Source organism: Microcaecilia unicolor, chromosome 11, assembly GCF_901765095.1.
Source record: "Microcaecilia unicolor chromosome 11, aMicUni1.1, whole genome shotgun sequence".
Classification (NCBI taxonomy): domain Eukaryota; kingdom Metazoa; phylum Chordata; class Amphibia; order Gymnophiona; family Siphonopidae; genus Microcaecilia; species Microcaecilia unicolor.
The window spans coordinates 98,707,716-98,730,862 of record NC_044041.1 but is presented as its reverse complement, the minus strand read 5'-3'; the positions used below and the strand labels follow the sequence as shown (position 1 = coordinate 98,730,862).

The 23,147-nt window shown below is 46.1% G+C and overlaps 1 protein-coding gene across 1 annotated transcript in view; it reads right to left on the bottom strand.

Annotated features, from left to right (window-relative positions):
* LOC115480949 (mucin-16-like) overlaps positions 1 to 23,147 on the bottom strand; it is a 142,468-nt gene that overhangs the window by 101,035 nt on the left and 18,286 nt on the right. The window contains 4 exon segments of the mRNA XM_030219932.1: positions 3,134 to 3,256; positions 3,741 to 15,356; positions 18,279 to 18,401; positions 22,248 to 22,392. Of these exon segments, the coding sequence (XP_030075792.1) occupies positions 3,134 to 3,256; positions 3,741 to 15,356; positions 18,279 to 18,401; positions 22,248 to 22,392 (12,007 nt within the window).

The following is a 23,147-nucleotide window of genomic DNA, read 5'->3' as shown; positions in this document are numbered from 1 at the left end:
GACATGTATTTTTTAAACTGTGTTATATATCCAGTATATTTATTACTATGTAGATTTCCTTTGTTGAATTTGTTGTAACATTAAATAATACTGCTCTCAGTAATTGTGATTTACTTTATACACTATGTAAAATGTAATTAAAGTTTTGAGAATCACGGATCACCTCTGGAACCCTTATTAAAAATTGGCATTTTGTTGGTCACCCTCCAAACTTCTGTTGCCATGCTTGATTTTAAAGATAAATTACATATTACTAACAATAGCTCTGCAAGTTCATTGCTCAGTTCTGTCAGTAATCTGGGATGTATACCATATTTGGTCCATGTGATTTACTACTCTTCAATTTGTCAAATTGCCCCGTTTCATCTTCCAGGATTATAGAGATTTGTTTTAACTTCTTTGACTCATCAGGATTGAATGCCATTTCTGGCATTGATCTCTTTCCCACACCTTCCTTGGTGAAGACCAAAGCAAAGAATTCATTTAATCTCACCGCTATGGCTTTGTCTTCCCTGAGTGCCCCTTTTACCACTTGGTAATATAGCAATCCAAATGTTTTTTTGCCAGCTTCTTCCTTCTAATATACCTAAAAAAGTATTTACTATGTGTTTTTACCTCCAGTGCAATCTGCTTTTCAAGGTCTCTCTTTGCCTTCCTTATTAGCGCTTTGCATTAAGACTTGACATTCCTTATGTTGTTTCCTATTATTTTCAGGCAGATCCTTCTTCAATTTTCTATTAGCTCTAATAGCTTCCTACACTTCGCTTTTTAACCAAGCCTTTCTCCTCCTTTTTATATACATGGAATATATCTAGTCTGGGCTTCCAGGATGGTATTTCTGAACACCATCCATGCCTAATGTAAATGTTTGACCTTTGCTGCTTCTCCTCTAGATTATTTTTTGACTGTTCTTCTCACTTTATCATACTCTCCTTTTTGAAAGTTAAACGCTAATGTATCGGTGTTATTCCAGACGTGAGCCCTTGAGCCCAGGCCGAGGCGTAGTATAGGATTTTGGCCAAGGCCTAGGGTAGACCGATCTGGCCCTACGCACCACCCCAGCCACAAAGCCCCGCATACACACAACAGCTAACAGGCACCACCAGAAAATGGAAGATAGAGCATTCAGGCCGGCCTCACGGTCGATTGGGAGCCTACTTGCGCAGAGTCCAAGCAAGCGGGCCTCACGGCCAACCGGGAACCCAGTCACACTCTGGGAGGGGAGAAAGAATAATGAAGGGTCGGCTAGGGACTGGAGCATAAGCAGTGCACACAGTGCAGGGTAGAGACACAAGAAAATGGGTGAGAGACAGAAACCTCTAAAGGTATACACAAGGCTGTGCCACAGGGCGATCATGAATACAGGAAGCCCCAGAAGGGAACACTCTAGGCTGTACCATACAGCACTCAAGGGAAAAAGGGAACCAACTATAGGAATACACTCTAGGCTGAACCATTCAGCACTCAGGGAAAGGGGAAGCCACTCAAAGGAATGCTCTAAGGTATGCCACTAGGCACTCAAGGAAAAAAGGGAAACCACTCATAGGAATACACTAGTCTGTGCCCCACAGCACTCATGGGAACTAGGCTGCACCTTACAGTATACAAAGATAGAGGAAGCCCTACAAGGAACACACTAGGCTGTACCATACAGCAAACAAAGGAAAAGGAAAACTACCTATAAGAATACACAAAGTTGGCCCCACAACACACAAGGGAAAAGGGAACAGTAAGCAAACAGAGGAAGCTGCCTTGACAGACACAGACCAGAAAAGGAGCACTGCTCACCGGAAACAGGAGACAGATTCTGCAAACAAAGAACTAAAACCAACAAACAGGAGCAATATACAAGGACACGGGGACTACCAAACGGAGGCAGAACCACAGGGAGCAGAGCAACAGCTCAGCACAACAACGGGAACACAGAGACAGAGAAAACTAAACAAACAGGCTTCTGACATCTGCTGGCTCAGCCCCGGACAAGCCAATCAGGATCAAGTCCCAAACATTCCCCTGCCTATCTAGCAGAATCATAACAATTGGATTTCCTGTTTGTACGTACTCCAGAGTTTCTCTTATGATCATTGTCATCACATGACTTCAGCACCATTACCTCCTGTACCAGAGCATGTGCTGCACTAAGGACTAGGTCTAGAATTAATCCTCCTCTTGTCTTGTTGGTTCCTGAACCAGCTGCTCCATAAAGCAGTCCTTGATTTCATCAAGGAATTTTACCTCCCTAGCATGATCAGATGTCACATTTAGCCAGTCAATATTAGGGGAATTAGTATCACTCGTTATTATTGTGTTCCCTTGTTTTTCTGTTTGTTTGTTTGTTTGTTTGTTTGCCTCCCTAGTTTCTGATAACATTTCTACATCTGTCTGTTCATCCTGGCCAGGTAGTACGCTCCTATTGCTATCCTTTTCCCCTTTATACATGAAATTTCTATCTTTAAAGATTCCAAGATGTGGTTGTATCTTGCAGAATTTTTAGTCTATTCGATTCAATGCCCTCCTTAACATATAATGCTACCACTCCACCAATTCGACCCATCCTACCACTGAGATATTAATTTGTACCCTGGTATGACACTGGTTATCCTGCTTCCACCAGGTCTCAGAGATGCCTATGATTGCAAAATCATGTGCATATCTGAAGTCCAGAAATGGCAATCGCAATAACGGCAAATGTAAGCCACATTGAGACTGCAAATCGGTGGGAAAATGTGGGATACAAATGCTACAAATAATAATAATAATAATCTATCTTTTCATTTAGTGCAATATATTCTAACTCTTCCATCTTACTTCTTAGGTTTCTGGCATTTCCTTGGGGCTCTGTACAGTCCTGTTTTTCCCAAATGGTTGTAGCCTTCCCAGGCAAGCAGGGAGTTGAACCTTGAAATTTAGATTTAGTTACTTGCCTTTTTGAAATTTGATCTCAAGGCAAGTTACAGTTTAGGTACATGAATTATTTTTCCTGCCCCCAGAGGGCTTTCAAAGTAAGTTGTACCTGAGACAATGAAAGGTGAAGAGATTTCCCAAGCTCCCAAGATACATCATGGAAGAAGTGGAAACCTGCCTGGTCTAGTTCTGAGCCATCTGCTCAGAAGTGGCAGTGGTAAACACTTACTTGACCTACTGGTCCTTGTGGTTGAAGCTGTAGTTGGAGTACTGGTCTGTGGAGCTGTGGCGTTCGGTTTTCCTTCATTAGGATTATTTGTTGCAGGGATAATAACATCTTCAGTTACAAAACCTGATACAAAAGAAAAAAAACAATTATATAGGTGCATAAAAGACTGGGAAGGTTGATTATCTCCGGTTTAAGAGTTGCATGCTGTAGTTCAAGTCTTAGTTATAAGAGTTGATTGACCTTGAGTGTGTCTTTCCTGAGCATTCAGTGCTCCCTTTCTCTACCTCTAGTAAACATCTCTGGTGGGGGTTTAGTGGAGGGCAGATGTGGCCACGGAAGATGGGAACTCTATTTAGGTTAGCTTTATTTACCAAGATACAACATTTGAATTTCAATTGATACAACTAGATTTTGGGATAGCAGGAGAAGAGGGATAACTGAATTCTCATTTCTCTTATAAAACGACAATGTATTTTTTTCAACATTCTTTCCCCATCATCATCCAATCCTCCTCCTTACTTAACTCTGAATATGGTTTATTCTTGGATGTCTTATCAAACTTTATCGCAGGCACCCTAAGTTTAACTTTAATTTTTGCACACTGTACCTCGTGTACTGGCAGCAGTAGTGTTGGCACTCGGTACAATGACGGTGGTGTTTCCAGGTGGCAAGATGGCATATGTGCTCATGCCCCGTGTGCTTGATGTGGCACTCTTAGCTGGTGTGGAGGCAGCTGTTGTGCTAGTACCAGTTATATTTGCTGTGGAGCTCTTTTCCTGTGTTATGGTAACTTCACTTGTGGTTGTTGTGCTTGGCATGACTGTAGCTGTAGGGATAGTGACAGCTGAAGTGCTGGAAACGGAAGCAGCTGTGCTAGTGCCCAATAAGGGTGCTGTGGTGTTTTCTGCTGGTTTGGTGGTGGCTGTGTTGGGAATTGGTGCCATTGTGCTCCCAGGTGACAGGATGGCGGTTGTGCTGACGCTCCTTGTGCTTGCTGTGGTGCTCATAGCTGTTGTGCTGGCAGCTGTTGTGCTAGTACCAATTATATATGATGTGGTGCTCTTTTCCTCTGTTATGGTAACTACAGTTGTTGTGTTTGGCATTACTATAGCTGTAGGGGTAGTGACTCCTGAAGTGCTGGAAAGGGAAGCAGCTATGCTGGTACGCAATAAAGGTGCTGTGGTATACCCTGCTGGTGTGGTGGTAGCTGTGTTGACAATTGGCGCTGTTGCTGTGGTGTTTCCAGGTGACAGGATGGCGGTTGTGCTGACTCTCCCTGTGCTTGCTGTGGTGCTCTTAGCTGGTGTGGTGGCAGCTGTTATACTAGTACCAGTTATATTTGCTGTGGTACTCTTTTCCTCTGTTATGGTAACTTCAGTTGTGGTTCTTGTGTTTGGAATGACTGTAGCTGTAGTGGTAGTTACAGCTGAAGTGCCGGAAAGGGATATAGCTGGGCTGGTACTCAATAAGGGTGCTGTGGTGTTCTCTGCTGGCGTGGTGGTGACTGTGTTTAAAATTTGTGCTGTTGCTGTGGTGCTCCCATGTGATAGGATGGTGGTTGTGCTGACTCTCCCTGTGCTTGCTGTGGTGCTCTTAGCTGGTGTGGTGGCAGCGGTTGTGCTAGTACCAGTTATATTTGCTGTGGAGCTCTTTTCCTGTGTAATGGTAACTTCAGTTGTGGTTCTTGTGTTTAGAATGACAGTAGCTGTAGGGGTTGTGACAGCTGAAGTGCTGGAAAGGGAAGCAGCTGTGCTGGTACCTAATAATGGTGCTGTGGTGTTTCCTGTTGGTGTGGTGGTGGCTGTGTTGACAATTGGAGCTGTTACTGTGGTGCTCCCAGGTGACAGGATGGTGGTTGTGCTGATGCTCCCTGTGCTTGCTGTGGTGCTCTTAGCTGGTGTGCTGGCAGCTGTTGTGCTAGTACCAGTAATATTTACTGTAGAGCTCTTTTCCTGTGTAATGGTAACTTCAGTTGTTGTGTTTGGCATTACTATAGCTGTAGGGATAGTGACAGCTGAAGTGCTGGAAAGGGAAGCAGTTGTGCTAGTGCCCAATAAGGGTGCTGTGGTGTTCTCTGCTGGTTTGGTGGTGGCTGTGTTGACAATTGGTGCCATTGTGCTCCCAGGTGACAGGATGGCGGTTGTGCTGACGCTCCCTGTGCTTGCTGTGGTGCTCTTAGCTGTTGTGCTGGCAGCTGTTGTGCTAGTACCAGTAATATTTGCTGTGGAGCTCTTTTCCTGTGTAATGGTGACTTCAGTTGTGGTTCTTGTGTTTTGAACGACAGTAGCTGTAGGGATAGTGACAGCTGAAGTGCTGGAAAGGGACGCAGCTGTGCTGGTATGCAATAAGGGTGCTGTGGTGTTTCCTGCTGGTATGGTGGTGGCTGTTTGGACAATTGGTGCCATTGTGCTCCCAGGTGACAGGATGGCGGTTGTGCTGACGCTCCCTGTGCTTGCTGTGGTGCTCTTAGCTGGTGTGGTGGCAGCGATTGTGCTAGTACCAGTTACATTTGCTGTGGAGCTCTTTTCCTGTGTTATGGTAACTTCAGTTGTGGTTGTTGTGTTTGGCATGGCTGTAGCTGTAGGGATAGTGACAGCTGAAGTGCTGGAAAGGGAAGAAGTTGTGCTAGTACCAGTTATATTTGATGTGATGCTCTTTTCCTCTGTTATGGTAACTACAGTTGTTGTGTTTGGCATTACTATAGCTGTAGGGGTAGTGACAGCTGAAGTGCTGGAAAGGGAAGCAGCTGTGCTAGTGCCCAATAAGGGTGCTGTGGTGTTCCCTGCTGGTTTGGTGGTGGCTGTGTTGGGAATTGGTGCCATTGTGCTCCCAGGTGACAGGATGGCGGTTGTGCTGACGCTCCTTGTGCTTGCTGTGGTGCTCATAGCTGTTGTGCTGGCAGCTGTTGTGCTAGTACCAATTATATTTGATGTGGTGCTCTTTTCCTCTGTTATGGTAACTACAGTTGTTGTGTTTGGCATTACTATAGCTGTAGGGGTAGTGACTCCTGAAGTGCTGGAAAGGGAAGCAGCTATGCTGGTACGCAATAAAGGTGCTGTGGTATACCCTGCTGGTGTGGTGTTAGCTGTGTTGACAATTGGCGCTGTTGCTGTGGTGTTTCCAGGTGACAGGATGGCGGTTGTGCTGACTCTCCCTGTGCTTGCTGTGGTGCTCTTAGCTGGTGTGGTGGCAGCTGTTATACTAGTACCAGTTATATTTGCTGTGGTACTCTTTTCCTCTGTTATGGTAACTTCAGTTGTGGTTCTTGTGTTTGGAATGACTGTAGCTGTAGTGGTAGTTACAGCTGAAGTGCCGGAAAGGGATATAGCTGGGCTGGTACTCAATAAGGGTGCTGTGGTGTTCTCTGCTGGCGTGGTGGTGACTGTGTTTAAAATTTGTGCTGTTGCTGTGGTGCTCCCATGTGATAGGATGGTGGTTGTGCTGACTCTCCCTGTGCTTGCTGTGGTGCTCTTAGCTGGTGTGGTGGCAGCGGTTGTGCTAGTACCAGTTATATTTGCTGTGGAGCTCTTTTCCTGTGTAATGGTAACTTCAGTTGTGGTTCTTGTGTTTAGAATGACAGTAGCTGTAGGGGTTGTGACAGCTGAAGTGCTGGAAAGGGAAGCAGCTGTGCTGGTACCTAATAATGGTGCTGTGGTGTTTCCTGTTGGTGTGGTGGTGGCTGTGTTGACAATTGGAGCTGTTACTGTGGTGCTCCCAGGTGACAGGATGGTGGTTGTGCTGATGCTCCCTGTGCTTGCTGTGGTGCTCTTAGCTGGTGTGCTGGCAGCTGTTGTGCTAGTACCAGTAATATTTACTGTAGAGCTCTTTTCCTGTGTAATGGTAACTTCAGTTGTTGTGTTTGGCATTACTATAGCTGTAGGGATAGTGACAGCTGAAGTGCTGGAAAGGGAAGCAGTTGTGCTAGTGCCCAATAAGGGTGCTGTGGTGTTCTCTGCTGGTTTGGTGGTGGCTGTGTTGACAATTGGTGCCATTGTGCTCCCAGGTGACAGGATGGCGGTTGTGCTGACGCTCCCTGTGCTTGCTGTGGTGCTCTTAGCTGTTGTGCTGGCAGCTGTTGTGCTAGTACCAGTAATATTTGCTGTGGAGCTCTTTTCCTGTGTAATGGTGACTTCAGTTGTGGTTCTTGTGTTTTGAACGACAGTAGCTGTAGGGATAGTGACAGCTGAAGTGCTGGAAAGGGACGCAGCTGTGCTGGTATGCAATAAGGGTGCTGTGGTGTTTCCTGCTGGTATGGTGGTGGCTGTTTGGACAATTGGTGCCATTGTGCTCCCAGGTGACAGGATGGCGGTTGTGCTGACGCTCCCTGTGCTTGCTGTGGTGCTCTTAGCTGGTGTGGTGGCAGCGATTGTGCTAGTACCAGTTACATTTGCTGTGGAGCTCTTTTCCTGTGTTATGGTAACTTCAGTTGTGGTTGTTGTGTTTGGCATGGCTGTAGCTGTAGGGATAGTGACAGCTGAAGTGCTGGAAAGGGAAGAAGTTGTGCTAGTACCAGTTATATTTGATGTGATGCTCTTTTCCTCTGTTATGGTAACTACAGTTGTTGTGTTTGGCATTACTATAGCTGTAGGGGTAGTGACAGCTGAAGTGCTGGAAAGGGAAGCAGCTGTGCTAGTGCCCAATAAGGGTGCTGTGGTGTTCCCTGCTGGTTTGGTGGTGGCTGTGTTGGGAATTGGTGCCATTGTGCTCCCAGGTGACAGGATGGCGGTTGTGCTGACGCTCCTTGTGCTTGCTGTGGTGCTCATAGCTGTTGTGCTGGCAGCTGTTGTGCTAGTACCAATTATATTTGATGTGGTGCTCTTTTCCTCTGTTATGGTAACTACAGTTGTTGTGTTTGGCATTACTATAGCTGTAGGGGTAGTGACTCCTGAAGTGCTGGAAAGGGAAGCAGCTATGCTGGTACGCAATAAAGGTGCTGTGGTATACCCTGCTGGTGTGGTGTTAGCTGTGTTGACAATTGGCGCTGTTGCTGTGGTGTTTCCAGGTGACAGGATGGCGGTTGTGCTGACTCTCCCTGTGCTTGCTGTGGTGCTCTTAGCTGGTGTGGTGGCAGCTGTTATACTAGTACCAGTTATATTTGCTGTGGTACTCTTTTCCTCTGTTATGGTAACTTCAGTTGTGGTTCTTGTGTTTGGAATGACTGTAGCTGTAGTGGTAGTTACAGCTGAAGTGCCGGAAAGGGATATAGCTGGGCTGGTACTCAATAAGGGTGCTGTGGTGTTCTCTGCTGGCGTGGTGGTGACTGTGTTTAAAATTTGTGCTGTTGCTGTGGTGCTCCCATGTGATAGGATGGTGGTTGTGCTGACTCTCCCTGTGCTTGCTGTGGTGCTCTTAGCTGGTGTGGTGGCAGCGGTTGTGCTAGTACCAGTTATATTTGCTGTGGAGCTCTTTTCCTGTGTAATGGTAACTTCAGTTGTGGTTCTTGTGTTTAGAATGACAGTAGCTGTAGGGGTTGTGACAGCTGAAGTGCTGGAAAGGGAAGCAGCTGTGCTGGTACCTAATAATGGTGCTGTGGTGTTTCCTGTTGGTGTGGTGGTGGCTGTGTTGACAATTGGAGCTGTTACTGTGGTGCTCCCAGGTGACAGGATGGTGGTTGTGCTGACGCTCCCTGTGCTTGCTCTGGTGCTCTTAGCTGGTGTGCTGGCAGCTGTTGTGCTAGTACCAGTAATATTTGCTGTAGAGCTCTTTTCCTGTGTAATGGTAACTTCAGTTTTTGTGTTTGGCATTACTGTAGCTGTAGTGGTAGTGACAGCTGAAGTGCTGGAAAGGGACGCAGCTGTGCTGGTATGCAATAAGGGTGCTGTGGTGTTTCCTGCTGGTAGGGTGGTGGCTGTTTGGACAATTGGTGCCATTGTGCTCCCAGGTGACAGGATGGCGGTTGTGCTGACGCTCCCTGTGCTTGCTGTGGTGCTCTTAGCTGGTGTGGTGGCAGCGGTTGTGCTAGTACCAGTTATATTTGCTGTGGAGCTCTTTTCCTGTGTTATGGTAACTTCAGTTGTGGTTGTTGTGTTTGGTATGACTGTAGCTGTAGGGATAGTGACAGCTGAAGTGCTGGAAAGGGAAGAAGTTGTGCTAGTACCAGTTAAATTTGATGTGATGCTCTTTTCCTCTGTTATGGTAACTACAGTTGTTGTGTTTGGCATTACTATAGCTGTAGGGGTAGTGACTCCTGAAGTGCTGGAAAGGGAAGCAGCTATGCTGGTACGCAATAAAGGTGCTGTGGTATACCCTGCTGGTGTGGTGGTAGCTGTGTTCACAATTGGCGCTGTTGCTGTGGTGTTTCCAGGTGACAGGATGGTGGTTGTGCTGACTCTCCCTGTGCTTGCTGTGGTGCTCTTAGCTGGTGTGGTGGCAGCGGTTGTGCTAGTACCAGCTATATTTGCTGTGGAGCTCTTTTCCTGTGTAATGGTAACTTCAGTTGTGGTTCTTGTGTTTAGAATGACAGTAGCTGTAGGGGTTGTGACAGCTGAAGTGCTGGAAAGGGAAGCAGCTGTGCTGGTACCTAATAAGGGTGCTGTGGTGTTCTCTGCTGGTTTGGTGGTGGCTGTGTTGACAATTGGTGCCATTGTGCTCCCAGGTGACAGGATGGCGGTTGTGCTGACGCTCCCTGTGCTTGCTGTGGTGCTCTTAGCTGTTGTGCTGGCGGCTGTTGTGCTAGTACCAGTAATATTTGCTGTAGAGCTCTTTTCCTGTGTAATAGTAACTTCAGTTGTGGTTCTTGTGTTTGGAATGACTGTAGCTGTAGTGGTAGTGACAGCTGAAGTGCTAGAAAGGGAAATAGCTGGGCTCGTACGTAATAAGGGTGCTGTGGTGTTCTCTGCTGGTGTGGTGGTGACTGTGTTTACAATTTGTGCTGTTGCTGTGGTGCTCCCATGTGACAGGATAGTGGTTGTGCTGACTCTCCCTGTGGTTTCTATTGTGCTTTTAGCTGGTGTGGTGGCAGCTATTGTGCTAGTACCTGTAATATTTGCTGTAGAGCTCTTTTCCTGTGTAATGGTGACTTCAGTTGTGGTTCTTGTGTTTTGAACGACATTAGCTGTAGGGGTTGTGACAGCTGAAGTGCTGGAAAGGGAAGCAGCTGTGCTGGTACCCAATAAGGGTGCTGTGGTGTTTCCTGCTGGTGTGGTGGTGGCTGTGTTGACAATTGGAGCTGTTACTGTGGTGCTCCCAGGTGACAGGATGGAGGTTGTGCTGACGCTCCCTGTGCTTGCTGTGGTGCTCTTAGCTGGTGTGCTGGCAGCTGTTGTGCTAGTACCAGTAATATTTGCTGTAGAGCTCTTTTCCTGTGTAATGGTAACTTCAGTTGTTGTGTTTGGCATTACTGTAGCTGTAGTGGTAGTGACTCCTGAAGTGCTGGAAAGGGACGCAGCTGTGCTGGTATGCAATAAGGGTGCTCTGGTGTTTCCTGCTGGTATGGTGGTGGCTGTTTGGACAATTGGTGCCATTGTGCTCCCAGGTGACAGGATGGCGGTTGTGCTGACGCTCCCTGTGCTTGCTGTGGTGCTCTTAGCTGGTGTGGTGGCAGCGGTTGTGCTAGTACCAGTTATATTTGCTGTGGAGCTCTTTTCCTGTGTTATGGTAACTTCAGTTGTGGTTGTTAAGTTTGGCATGACTGTAGCTGTAGGGATAATGACAGCTGAAGTGCTGGAAAGGGAAGAAGTTGTGCTAGTACCAGTTATATTTGATGTGATGCTCTTTTCCTCTGTTACGGTAACTACAGTTGTTGTGTTTGGCATTACTATAGCTGTAGGGGTAGTGACTCCTGAAGTGCTGGAAAGGGAAGCAGCTATGCTGGTATGCAATAAAGGTGCTGTGGTATACCCTGCTGGTGTGGTGGTAGCTGTGTTGACAATTGGCGCTGTTGTTGTGGTGTTTCCAGGTGACAGGATGGCGGTTGTGCTGACTCTCCCTGTGCTTGCTGTGGTGCTCTTAGCTGGTGTGGTGGCAGCTGTTATACTTGTACCAGTTATATTTGCTGTGGTACTCTTTTCCTCTGTTATGGTAACTTCAGTTGTGGTTGTTGTGTTTGGCATGACTGTAGCTGTAGGGATAGTGACAGCTGAAGTGCTGGTAAGGGATATGGCTGGGCTGGTACTCAATAAGGGTGCTGTGGTGTTCTCTGCTGGTGTGGTGGTGACTGTGTTTACAATTTCTGCTGTTGCTGTGGTGCTCCTATGTGATAGGATGGTGGTTGTGCTGACTCTCCCTGTGCTTTCTATTGTGCTTTTAGCTGGTGTGGTGGCAGCTGTTGTGCTAGTACCAGTTATATTTGCTGTGGTGCTCTTTTCTTCTGTTATGGTAACTTCCGTTGTGGTTCTTGTGTTTGGAATGACTGTAGCTGTAGTGGTAGTGACTCCTGAAGTCCTGGAAAGGGACAAAGCTGGGCTGGTACCCAATAAGGGTGCAGTGGTGTTTCCTGCTGGTGTGGTGGTGGCTGTGTTGACAATTGGCGCTGTTGCTGTAGTGTTCCCAGGTGACAGGATGGTGGTTGTGCTGACTCTCCCTGTGCTTGCTATGGTGCTCTTAGCTGGTGTGGTGTCAGCGGTTGTGCTAGTTCCAGATATATTTGCTGTGGAGCTCTTTTCCTGTGTTATGGTAATTTCAGTTGTGGTTGTTGTGTTTGGCATGACTGTAGCTGTAGGGATAGTGACAGCTGAAGTGCTGGAAATGGAAGCAGCTGTGCTAGTGCCCAATAAGGGTGCTGTGGTGGTCCCTACTGGTGTGGTGGTGGCTGTATAGACAATTGGTGCTGTTGTACTCCCAGGTGAAAGGATGGTGGTTGTGCTGACGCTCCCTGTGCTTGCTGTGGTGCTCTTAGCTGGTGTACTGGCAGCTGTTGTGCTAGTACCAGTTATATTTGATGTGGTGCTCTTTTCCTCTGCCATGGTAACTACAGTTGTGGTTCTTGTGTTTGGCATTACTGTAGCTGTAGGGGTAGTGACTCCTAAAGTATTGGAAAGGGAAGCAGCTGTGCTGGTACCCAATAAGGGTGTTGTGGTGTTATCTGCTGGTTTGGTGGTGGCTGTGTTGACAATTGGTGCCATTGTGCTCCCAGGAGACAGGATGGTGGTTGTGCTGACGCTCCCTGTGCTTCCTGAGGTGCTCTTAGCTGGTGTGCTGGCAGCTGTTGTGCTAGTACCAGTTATATTTGATGTGGTGCTCTTTTCCTCTGTTATGGTAACTACAGTTGTTGTGTTTGGCATTATTGTAGCTGTTGGGGTAGTGACTCCTGAAGTCCTGGAAAGGGACAAAGCTGGGCTGGTACCCAATAAGGGTGCAGTGGTGTTTCCTGCTGGTGTGGTGGTGGCTGTGTTGACAATTGGAGCTGTTACTGTGGTGCTTCCAGGTGACAGGATGGTGGTTGTGCTGACGCTACCTGTGCTTTCTATTGTGCTTTTAGCTGGTGTGGTGGCAGCTATTGTGCTAGTACCAGTAATATTTGCTGTAGAGCTCTTTTCCTCTGCTATGGTAACTACAGTTGTGGTTGTTGTGTTTGGCATGACTGTAGCTGTAGGGATAGTGACTGCTGAAGTGCTGGAAAGGGAAGCAGTTGTGCTAGTGCCCAAAAAGGGTGCTGTTGTGGTCCTTACTGGTTTGGTGGTGGCTGTGTAGACAACTGCTGCTGTTGTGCTCCCAGGTGACAGGGTGGCAGTTGTGCTTACGCTCCCAGTGCTTCCTGTGGTGCTCTTAGCTGGTGTGCTGGCAGCTGTTGTGCTAGTACCAGTAATATTTGCTGTAGAGCTCTTTTCCTCTGCTATGGTAACTACAGTTGTGGTTGTTGTGTTTGGCATGACTGTAGCTGTAGGGATAGTGACAGCTGAAGTGCTGGAAAGGGAAGCAGTTGTGCTAGTGCCCAATAAGGGTGCTGTGGTGGTCCCTACTGGTGTGGTGGTGGCTGTGTAGACAATTGGTGCTGTTGTTGAAGTGCTCCCAGTTGACAGGATGGCAGTTGTGCTGATGCTCCCTGTGCTTGCTGTGGTGTTCTTAGCTGGTGTGCTGGCAGCTGTTGTGCTAGTACCAGTTATATTTGATGTGGTGCTCTTTTCCTCTGTTATGGTAACTAATATTGTTGTGTTTGGCATTATTGTAGCTGTAGGGGTAGTGACGCCTGAAGTGTTGGAAAGGGACGCAGCTGTGCTGGTATGCAATAAGGGTGTTGTGGTGTTCCCTGCTGGTTTGGTGGTGGCTGTGTTGACAATTGGCGCTGTTGTTGAAGTGCTCCCAGTTGACAGGATGGCAGTTGTGCTGATGCTCCCTGTGCTTGCTGTGGTGTTCTTAGCTGGTGTGCTGGCAGCTGTTGTGCTAGTACCAGTTATATTTGATGTGGTGCTCTTTTCCTCTGTTATGGTAACTACAGTTGTTGTGTTTGGCATTATTGTAGCTGTTGGGGTAGTGACTCCTGAAGTGTTGGAAAGGGAAGCATATGTGCTGGTACCCAATAAGGGTGTTGTGGTGTTCTCTGCTGGTTTGGTGGTGGCTGTGTTGACAATTGGCGCTGTTGTTGAAGTGCTCCCAGTTGACAGGATGGCAGTTGTGCTGATGCTCCCTGTGCTTGCTGTGGTGTTCTTAGCTGGTGTGCTGGCAGCTGTTGTGCTAGTACCAGTTATATTTGATGTGGTGCTCTTTTCCTCTGTTATGGTAACTAATATTGTTGTGTTTGGCATTATTGTAGCTGTAGGGGTAGTGACGCCTGAAGTGTTGGAAAGGGACGCAGCTGTGCTGGTATGCAATAAGGGTGTTGTGGTGTTCCCTGCTGGTTTGGTGGTACCTGTTTGGACAATTTGTGCTGTTGTACTCCCAGGTGACAGGATAGCAGTTGTGCTGATGCTCCCTGTGCTTGCTGTGGTGCTCTTAGCTGGTGTGCTGGCAGCTGTTGTGCTAGTACCAGTAATATTTGCTGTAGAGCTCTTTTCCGGTGTAATGGTAACTTCAGGTGTGGTTCTTGTGTTTGGAATGACAGTAGCTGTAGGGGTTGTGACAGCTGAAGTGCTGGAAAGGGAAGTAGCTGTCCTGGTACCTAATACGGGTGCTGTGGTATAACCTGCTGGTTTGGTGGTAGCTGTGTTGAAAATTGGCGCTGTTGCTGTGGTGTTCCCAGGTGACAGGATGGTGGTTGTCCTGACTCTCCCTGTGCTTGCTGTAGTGTTCTTAGCTGGTGAGGTGGCAGCTGTTGTGCTAGTACCAGTTATATTTGCTGTGGTGCTCTTTTCCTGTGTTATGGTAACTTCAGGTGTGGTTCTTGTGTTTGCAATGACAGTAGCAGTAGGGTTAGTGACTCCTGAAGTGTTGGAAAGGGAAGCATATGTTCTGGTACCCAATAAGGGTGTTGTGGTGTTCTCTGCTGGTTTGGTGGTACCTGTTTGGACAGTTTGTGCTGTTGTATTCCCAGGTGACAGGATAGCGGTTGTGCTGACGCTCCCTGTGCTTGCTGTGGTGCTCTTAGCTGGTGTGCCTGCAGCTGTTGTGCTAGTACCAGTAATATTTGCTGTAGAGCTCTTTTCCTGTGTAATGGTAACTTCAGTTGTGGTTCTTGTGTTTGGTATGATAGTTGCTGTAGGGGTTGTGACAGCTGAAGTGCTGGAAAGGGACGCAACTGTGCTGGTACGCAATAAGGGTGTTGTGGTGTTCCCTGCTGGTGTGGTCGTGGCTGTGTTTACAATTGGTGCAGTTGCTGTGGATCTGCCAGGTGACAGGATGGCGATTGTGTTCATGCTCCCTGTGCTTGCTGTGGTGCTCTTAGCTGGTGTGGTGGCAACTGTTGTGCTGCTAGCAGGTATACTTGCTGTGCTGCTCTTCACAGATGTGGCGGTATTTAGAGTACTGGAAATGGCAGCTCCAGTATGGGTACCTGATCTTTTTATTGTGGTATTCTTTACCAGTATGGTGGTAGATGGAATAGTGGTAATAGCAATTGTGGTGGTGGTACTTGTTGTGGTGTTCACAGCTGGCAGGACAGGAGTTGAAGGAATGCCTGCTGTGCTTGCTACTGTGCTCTTTGCTTGTGTTTTGGTAGCTTCAGATGAGGCTGTGGTGTTTGGTTTGACTGTAGCTGTAGGGGTAGTAGCTGTTACTCTCGTAGACTGTATCATTGTCAATGTGCTGGTGATATCAGGAGGGGCAGACGTGCCTACTGTGATTACTGTATTGGCCTTGGCTGGTGTCCCTGAGCTCTTTGACACCAGGGTGCTAGGGTTGGTGCTAATTTCTAAAAACATATAGAAAAAGAAAGTTATTGTTAGGGGTACAGTATTAGAACAGGAAATGTACAGTGGACACTTAAGGTGGGGGGAGGGAGGTCAAAGTAACTGTAGATTCTGGCACTGAATTCATAGGATATCTCAGACTGAAGTGTGATATAATGGAATGTAAGCAGAGAAGGGAAATGAACATTGACATGTATTTTTTAAACTGTGTTATATATCCAGTATATTTATTACTATTTAGATTTCCTTTGTTGAATTTGTTGTAACATTAAATAATACTGCTCTCAGTAATTGTGATTTACTTTATACACTATGTAAACTGTAATTAAAGTTTTGAGAATCACGGATCACCTCTGGAACCCTTTTTAAAAATTGGCGTTTCGTTGGTCACCCTCCAATCTTCTTTTGCCATGCTTGATTTTAAAGATAAATTACATATTACTAACAATAGCTCTGCAAGTTCATTGCTCAGTTCTGTCAGTAATCTGGGATGTATACCATCCGGTCCAGGTGATTAACTACTCTTTAATCTGTCAAATTGCCCCATTTCATCTTCCAGAATTATAGAGATTTGTTTCAACTTCTTTGACTCATCAGGATTGAATGCCATTTCTGGCATTGATCTCTTTCCCACATCTTCCTTGGTGAAGACCAAAGCAAAGAATTCATTTAATCTCACCGCTATGGCTTTGTCTTCCCTGAGTGCCCCTTTTACCCCTTGGTAATATAGCAATCCAACTGATTCTTTTGCCAGCTTCTTCCTTCTAATATACCTAAAAAAGTATTTACTATGTGTTTTTGCCTCCAGTGCAATCTGCTTTTCAAAGTCTCTCTTTGCCTTCCTTATCAGCGCTTTGAATTAAGACTTGCCATTCCTTATGTTGCTTCCTATTATTTTCAGGCTGATCCTTCTTCAATTTTCTATTAGCTCTAATAGCTTCCTACACTTCGCTTTTTAACCAAGCCTTTCTCCTCCTTTTTATATACATGGAATATATCTAGTCAGGGCTTCCAGGATGGTATTTTATGAACACCATCCATGCCTAATGTAAATGTTTGACCTTTGCTGCTTTTCCTCTAGATTATTTTTTGACTGTTCTTCTCACTTTATCATACTCTCCTTTTTGAAAGTTAAACACTAATGTATCGTTGTTATTCCGGACGTGAGGCCTTGAGCCCAGGCTGAGGCCTAGTATAAGATTTTGGCCAAGGCCTAGGGAAGACCGAACAGGCCCTACTCACCACCCCAGCCACCAAGCCCCGCATAAACACAACAGCTAACAGGCACCACCAGAAAATGGGAGATAGAGCATTCAGGCCGGCCTCACGGCCGATCAGGAGCCCACTTGCGCAGAGTCCAAGCAAGCGGGTCTCACGGCCGACCGGGAACCCAGTCACACTCTGGGAGGGGAGAAAGAACAACGAAGGGTCGGCAAGGGACTGGAGCATAAGCAGTGCACACAGTGCAGGGTAGAGACACAAGAAAAAGGGTGAGAGACAGAAACCTCTAAAGGGACTGCAAAAGGAGGCAGAACCACAGGGAGCAGAGCAACAGCTCAGCACAACAAAGGGAATACAGAGACTGAGAAAACTAAATAAACAAATTGGAACAATACAAGGCACAAGCTTACCACAGACAGCACAAGGTTAGAGCAGCAGAAAGCAGACCAGGTGTAGGGAAGTGAGGCAATCAACACACACACACACACACACACACACACACACACACACACACACACACACACTAAACAAGCATCGAGGAGAAAAGCTAAACTCCAACGTGAACACAAACGCCCAAGCACAGGCTGGCTTCAACTGAGCAAACAAAGCAATCAAAGCTAAAGCAAGGATTGCAGGGAAAGGCAGGCTTAAATGGATCAGGCTTCTGACGTCTGTTGGCTCAGCCATGACAAGCCAATCAGGATCAAGTCCCAAACATTCCCCTGCCTATCTAGCAGAATCATTACAATTGGATTTCCTATTTGTACGTACTCCACAGTTTCTCTTATGATCACTGTTATCACGTGACTTCAGCACCATTACCTCCTGTACTAGATCATGTGCTGAACTAAGTACTAGGTCTAGAATTATTCCTCCTCTTGTTGGTTCCTGAACCAGCTGCTGCATAAAGCAGTCCTTGATTTCATCAAGGAATTTTACCTCCCTAGCATGATCAGATGTCACATTTAGGCAGTCAATATTAGGGGAATTAATATCACTCGTTATTATTGTGTTCCCTTGTTTGGTTTTTTGTTTGTTTGCTTCCCTAATTTCTGATAAAATTTCTACATCTGTCTGTTTATCCTGGCCAAGTGGACGGTAGTACACTCCTATTGCTATCCTTTTCCCCTTTACACATGAAATTTCTATCTTTAAAGATTCCAAGATGTGGTTGTGTCCTGCAGAATTTTTAGTCTATTCGATTCAATGCCTTCCTTAACATATAATGCTACCACTCCACCAATTCGATCCATCCTACCACTGAGATATTAATTTGTATCCTGATATGACACTGGTTATCCTGCTTCCACCAAGTCTCAGAGATGCCTATAATATCTATCTTTTCATTTAGTGCAATATATTCTAACTCTCCCATCTTACTTCTTAGGCTTCTGGCATTTACTTGGGGCTCTGTACAGTCCTGTTCTTCCCAAATGGTTGTGGCCTTCCCAAGCAAGCAGAGAGTTGAATCTTGAAATTTAGATTTAGTTACTTGCCTTTTTGAAATTTGATCTCAAGGCAAGTTACAGTTTAAGTACATAAATTATTTTTCTGCCCCAGAGGGCTTTCAAAGTAAGTTGTACCTGAGACAATGAAAGGTGAAGAGACTTCCCAAGATCCCAAAATACATCGTGGAAGAAGTGGAAACCTGCCTGGTCTAGTTCTGAGCCCGCTGCTCAGCAGTGGCAGTGGTAAACACTTACTTGACCTACTGGTCCTTGTGGTTGATGCTGTAGTTGGAGTAGTGGTCTGTGCAGCTGTGGCGTTCGGTTTTCCTTCATTAGGATTATTTGTTGCAGGGATAATAACATCTTCAGTTACAAAACCTGATACAAAAGAAAAAAAAAACAATTATATATGTGCATAAAAGACTGGGAAGGTTGATTATCTCTGGTTTAAGAGTTGCATGCTGTAGTCACATCTTCAAAGTCTTAGTTACAAGAGTTGATTGACCTCGAGTGTGTCTCTCCTGAGCATTCAGTGCTCTCTTTCTCTACCTCTAGTAAACATCTCTGGTGGGGGTTTAGGGGAGGGCAGAAGATATGGCCACGGAAGATGGGAACTCTATTTATGTCAGCTTTATTTACCAAGATATAACATTTGGACTTCAATTGTTACAACTAGATTTTGGGAGAGCAGGAGAAGGGGGACAACTGAATTCTCATTTCTCTTATAACACGACAATGTATTTTTTTCAACATTATTTTCCCATCATCATCCAATCCTCCTCCTTACTTAACTCTGAATATGGACTATTCTTGGTGGTCTTATCAAACTTTATTGCAGGCACCCTAATTTTAACCTTAATTTTTGCACACAGTTCTTCGTGTAGTGGCAGCAGTAGTGTTGGCACTTGTTACAGTGACGGTGGTGTTTCCAGGTGGCAAGATGGCATCTTACAACAATACTCTATCCTCTGCCTTAGACACTCTTGCACCTTTGATGACCCGCCCTATAAGGCGTACAAAACCCCAACCTTGGCTGACTTCTAATATCCGCTACCTACGTTCCTGTACCTGCTCCACCGAATGCCTCTGGCGGAAATCTCGGGCCCTTGCTGATTTCTTACAGTTTAAGTTCATGCTGACCTCCTTCCAATCTGCTCTTTTACGCGCCAAACAGGATTATTATATCCTACTGACCAACTCTCTTGGCTCTAACCCTCGACTTCTCTTCACCACATTGAACTCTCTCCTCAAGGTGCCCCCTCTCCCAACTCCCCCTTCATTATCTCCTCAGACTCTTGCTGAATTCTTTCACGACAAGGTTCAAAAGATAAACCTTGAATTCTCTACCTCGCCACCTCTCCCTCCACTAGGCCCTTCCCCTCTCTCTCCTTCCCCTTATTCCTTTTCCTCCTTTCCTGAAGTTACTATAGAGGAAACTACACTTCTCCTTTCTTCCTCAAAATGTACCACCTGTTCCTCTGATCCCATTCCCACCCACCTTCTTAATGCCATCTCATCTGCTCTTATTCCTTTTATCTGTCACATTCTCAACCTCTCACTTTCCACTGCAACTGTCCCTACTGCCTTTAAACATGCTGTGGTCACACCTCTCCTTAAGAAGCCTTCACTCGACCCTACTTGTCCCTCTAATTACCGACCCATCTCCCTCCTCCTTTTTCTCTCCAAATTACTTGAGCGTGCTGTTCACAACCGCTGCCTTGATTTTCTCTCCTCACATGCTATTCTTGACCCACTACAATCTGGTTTTCGCCCTCTCCACTCAACCGAAACTGCGCTTACTAAAGTCTCCAATGACCTATTACTGGCTAAAACCAGAGGTCTCTATTCCATCCTCATTCTTCTTGATCTTTCCGCTGCTTTTGACACTGTCGATCACAGCATACTCCTCGATATCCTGTCCTCACTTGGATTCCAGGGCTCTGTCCTTTCCTGGTTCTCTTCCTACCTCTTCCTCCACACCTTTAGTGTTCACTCTGGTGGATCCTCTTCTACTTCTATCCAGTGGTGTGCTGGAGCAGGCTCTTACAGGCTCGCAAGAGCCGGTTGTTAAGTTTTTAAGAATTTTGGGAGCCAGTTGTTAAAGTAGGGCCCTCCATGGCTACTTTAACAACTGACTCCCAAAATGTGGGCTTGGGCCCCCTGCTGAATTCTCTTTTACTTTGCTGGTGGGGTTGCTGAGCCCTGCCAGCCAAGTAAATAGACTACTGCTGCTCCCCGCTCCTTGTTTCCAGCATGCTGCTCAGAGCAAGAAGTTGGGAGTGGTGGCAGTCCATTTATTGGCTGCCAGCAACGGTATGCCTAGCGTGCCCGCACGAAGGGAGGGAGGAGAGAGAGGCAAGTGTTGCTCCCCCCCCCCCCCCCCCCGGCCACCCTTGGCCCTTCCAACTACAGAGCTGGCTACGTCCAGAGAAAGAGCCTGTTGTTAAAAATTTACCAGCACACCCCTGCTTCTATCCCTCTGCCTGTCGGCGTACCTCAGGGTTCTGTTCTTGGTCCCCTCCTCTTTTCTATCTACACTTCTTCCCGTGGTTCATTAATCTCATCCCATGGCATTTCCTACCATCTCTATGCTGATGACTCCAAAATCTACCTTTCTACCCCTGATACCTCACCTTGCATCCAAACCAAAGTTTCAGCGTGCTTGTCTGACATTGCTGTCTGGATGTCTCAATGCCACCTGAAATTAAACATGACCAAAACCGAGCTTCTCATTTTCCCCCCAAACTCACCTCCCCACTCCCCCCATTTTCTATTTCTGTTGATGGCTCTCTCATTCAACCTTTCTCCTCAGCTCGAAACCTTGGGGTCATCTTTGACTCTTCTCTCTCCTTCTCTGCTCATATCCAGCAGATCGCCAAGACCTGTCGTTTCTTTCTTTACAACATCCGTAAAATCCACCCCTTTCTTTCCAAGCACTCTACCAAAACCCTCATCCACACCCTTGTCACCTCTCATTTAGACTACTGCAATCTGCTTCTTGCTGGCCTCCCACTTAGTCACCTCTCCCCTCTCCATTCGGTTCAAAACTCTGCTGTCCGTCTCGTCTTCCGCCAGGGTCGCTTTACTCATACTACCCCTCTCCTCAAGTCGCTTCACTGGCTCCCTATCCGTTTTCGCATCCTGCTCAAATTCTTCTACTAACCTATAAATGTACTCACTCTGCTGCTCCCCAGTATCTCTCCACACTCGTCCTTCCCTACACCCCTTCCCGTGCACTCCGCTCCATGGATAAATCTTTCTTATCTGTTCCCTTCTCCACTACTGCCAACTCCAGACTTCGCGCCTTCTGTCTCGCTGCACCCTACACCTGGAATAAACTTCCTGAGCCCCTACATCTTGCCCCATCCTTGGCCACCTTTAAATCTAAACTGAAAGCCCACCTCCTTAACATTGCTTTTGACTCGTAACCACTCGCCTCCACCTACTCTCCTCTCCACCTTCCTGTACACATTAATTGATTTGATTTGCTTACTTTATTTTTTGTCTATTAGATTATAAGCTCTTTGAGCAGGGACTGTCTTTCTTCTATGTTTGTGCAGTGCTGCGTACGCCTTGTATCGCTATAGAAATGCTAAATAGTAGCTAAATAGTAGTAGTAATACTGATGCCCCATGTGCTTAAAGTGGCACTCTTAGTTGGTGTGGTGGCAGCTGTTGTGCTAGTACCAGTTATATTTGCTGTGGAGCTCTTTTCCTGTGTTATGGTAACTTCAGTTGTGGTTGTTGTGTTTGGTATAACTGTAGCTATAGGGGTAGTGACAGCTGAAGTGGTGGAAAGGGAAGCAGCTGTGCTGGAACCCAATAAGGGTGCTCTGGTATTCCCTGCTGGTGTGGTGGTGGCTGCCATTTCCAGTACTCCAATTAGCGCCACACCCATGAAGAGCACCACAGCAACCACAGAGAGAGTGGGTACAAATGGCATTTATTGTTAGGTGTACAGTATTTGAACTGGAAAACTATAGTGAACACTTAAGAGGTGGGGGGGGGGGGGGGGGGAGGGAGGCTAAAGTAACTTCTGGCTTCGAAGTCACAGGACATGTCAGATTGTAGCTGCTTTTACTATCTGGATATTCTGGCAAATACTGAGACTTCCCCAGAAAGCAGCAGTAAGTTTAAATCAGTAGATTTTTCCCTGTTTATATAGTCCATCTATATAGAAAGAAGCCCAAGTAAATGACAGCTACCATATGGCTGTCTGACTTACTTGCAGTAGTGTTCCTGGTAGTCATGGGTGTTGCTGTATTCTGAGCTGTGGTCTGCAAAGTTGTGGCATCTGCATTTCCTTGACTTGGCACATTCGTAGTTGGTATAACTTGTTTGGTCGGTATATCTGGTACAAATACATAATTCTGTTAGTGTGAAATATAATGGAATTTAAGGGAATTATACTAAAAACAGAAGAGAAATGGACATTGCAATTTTTTTAAAATCTGTGTTATATGTGTATTATAATTCTTTGTTGAAATTGTTATACCATTAAATAATACTATTGTCAGTAATTGTGATTTAAAATGTAATTAAAGTTTTGAGAATATTCACATATGAGCACTCACTTTGATAGAGATAATATTTTACTTGATGTTTCACTTGATCTATTGGCTGCTTTTGACCTTATTTATCATAGCATTTTACTATCCTGTCTCACTTCATTTGGATTCCAAGGTACAGTTCTCTCCTGGTTCTGTTCCTTTTTTACAAACCGGTCATTCAAGGTTGTAACTGACTCCACTACATCTTCTTCTTGCTCACTCCCTTGCAGTGTTCCTCGGGGTTCTAGTTATCTTCTCTTCTCTTCAATCTTTTTCTCAGTCCCCTTGCTACTCTTATCCAATCCTCGGGTATTTCCAGTAATTTCTATACTGATGATATTTTACTTCTCTTTCCCACGTATCCATACTCTCCTTCCGTCACTCCTCTGTAGAACTGTCTCACTTCAATCGGTAAATGGCTTACTGATGTTAAATTGGTCCTAAACCCACAGTAAACGGTAGCCTGCTGGTTTACCGGGAGTCCTACATCATTGCTTCACCTATCCTATGCTGATGACATCCTGTTTCTCCTACCATTAATCTCTTCATATCAAGACCCGATCCAGTTTGTAACA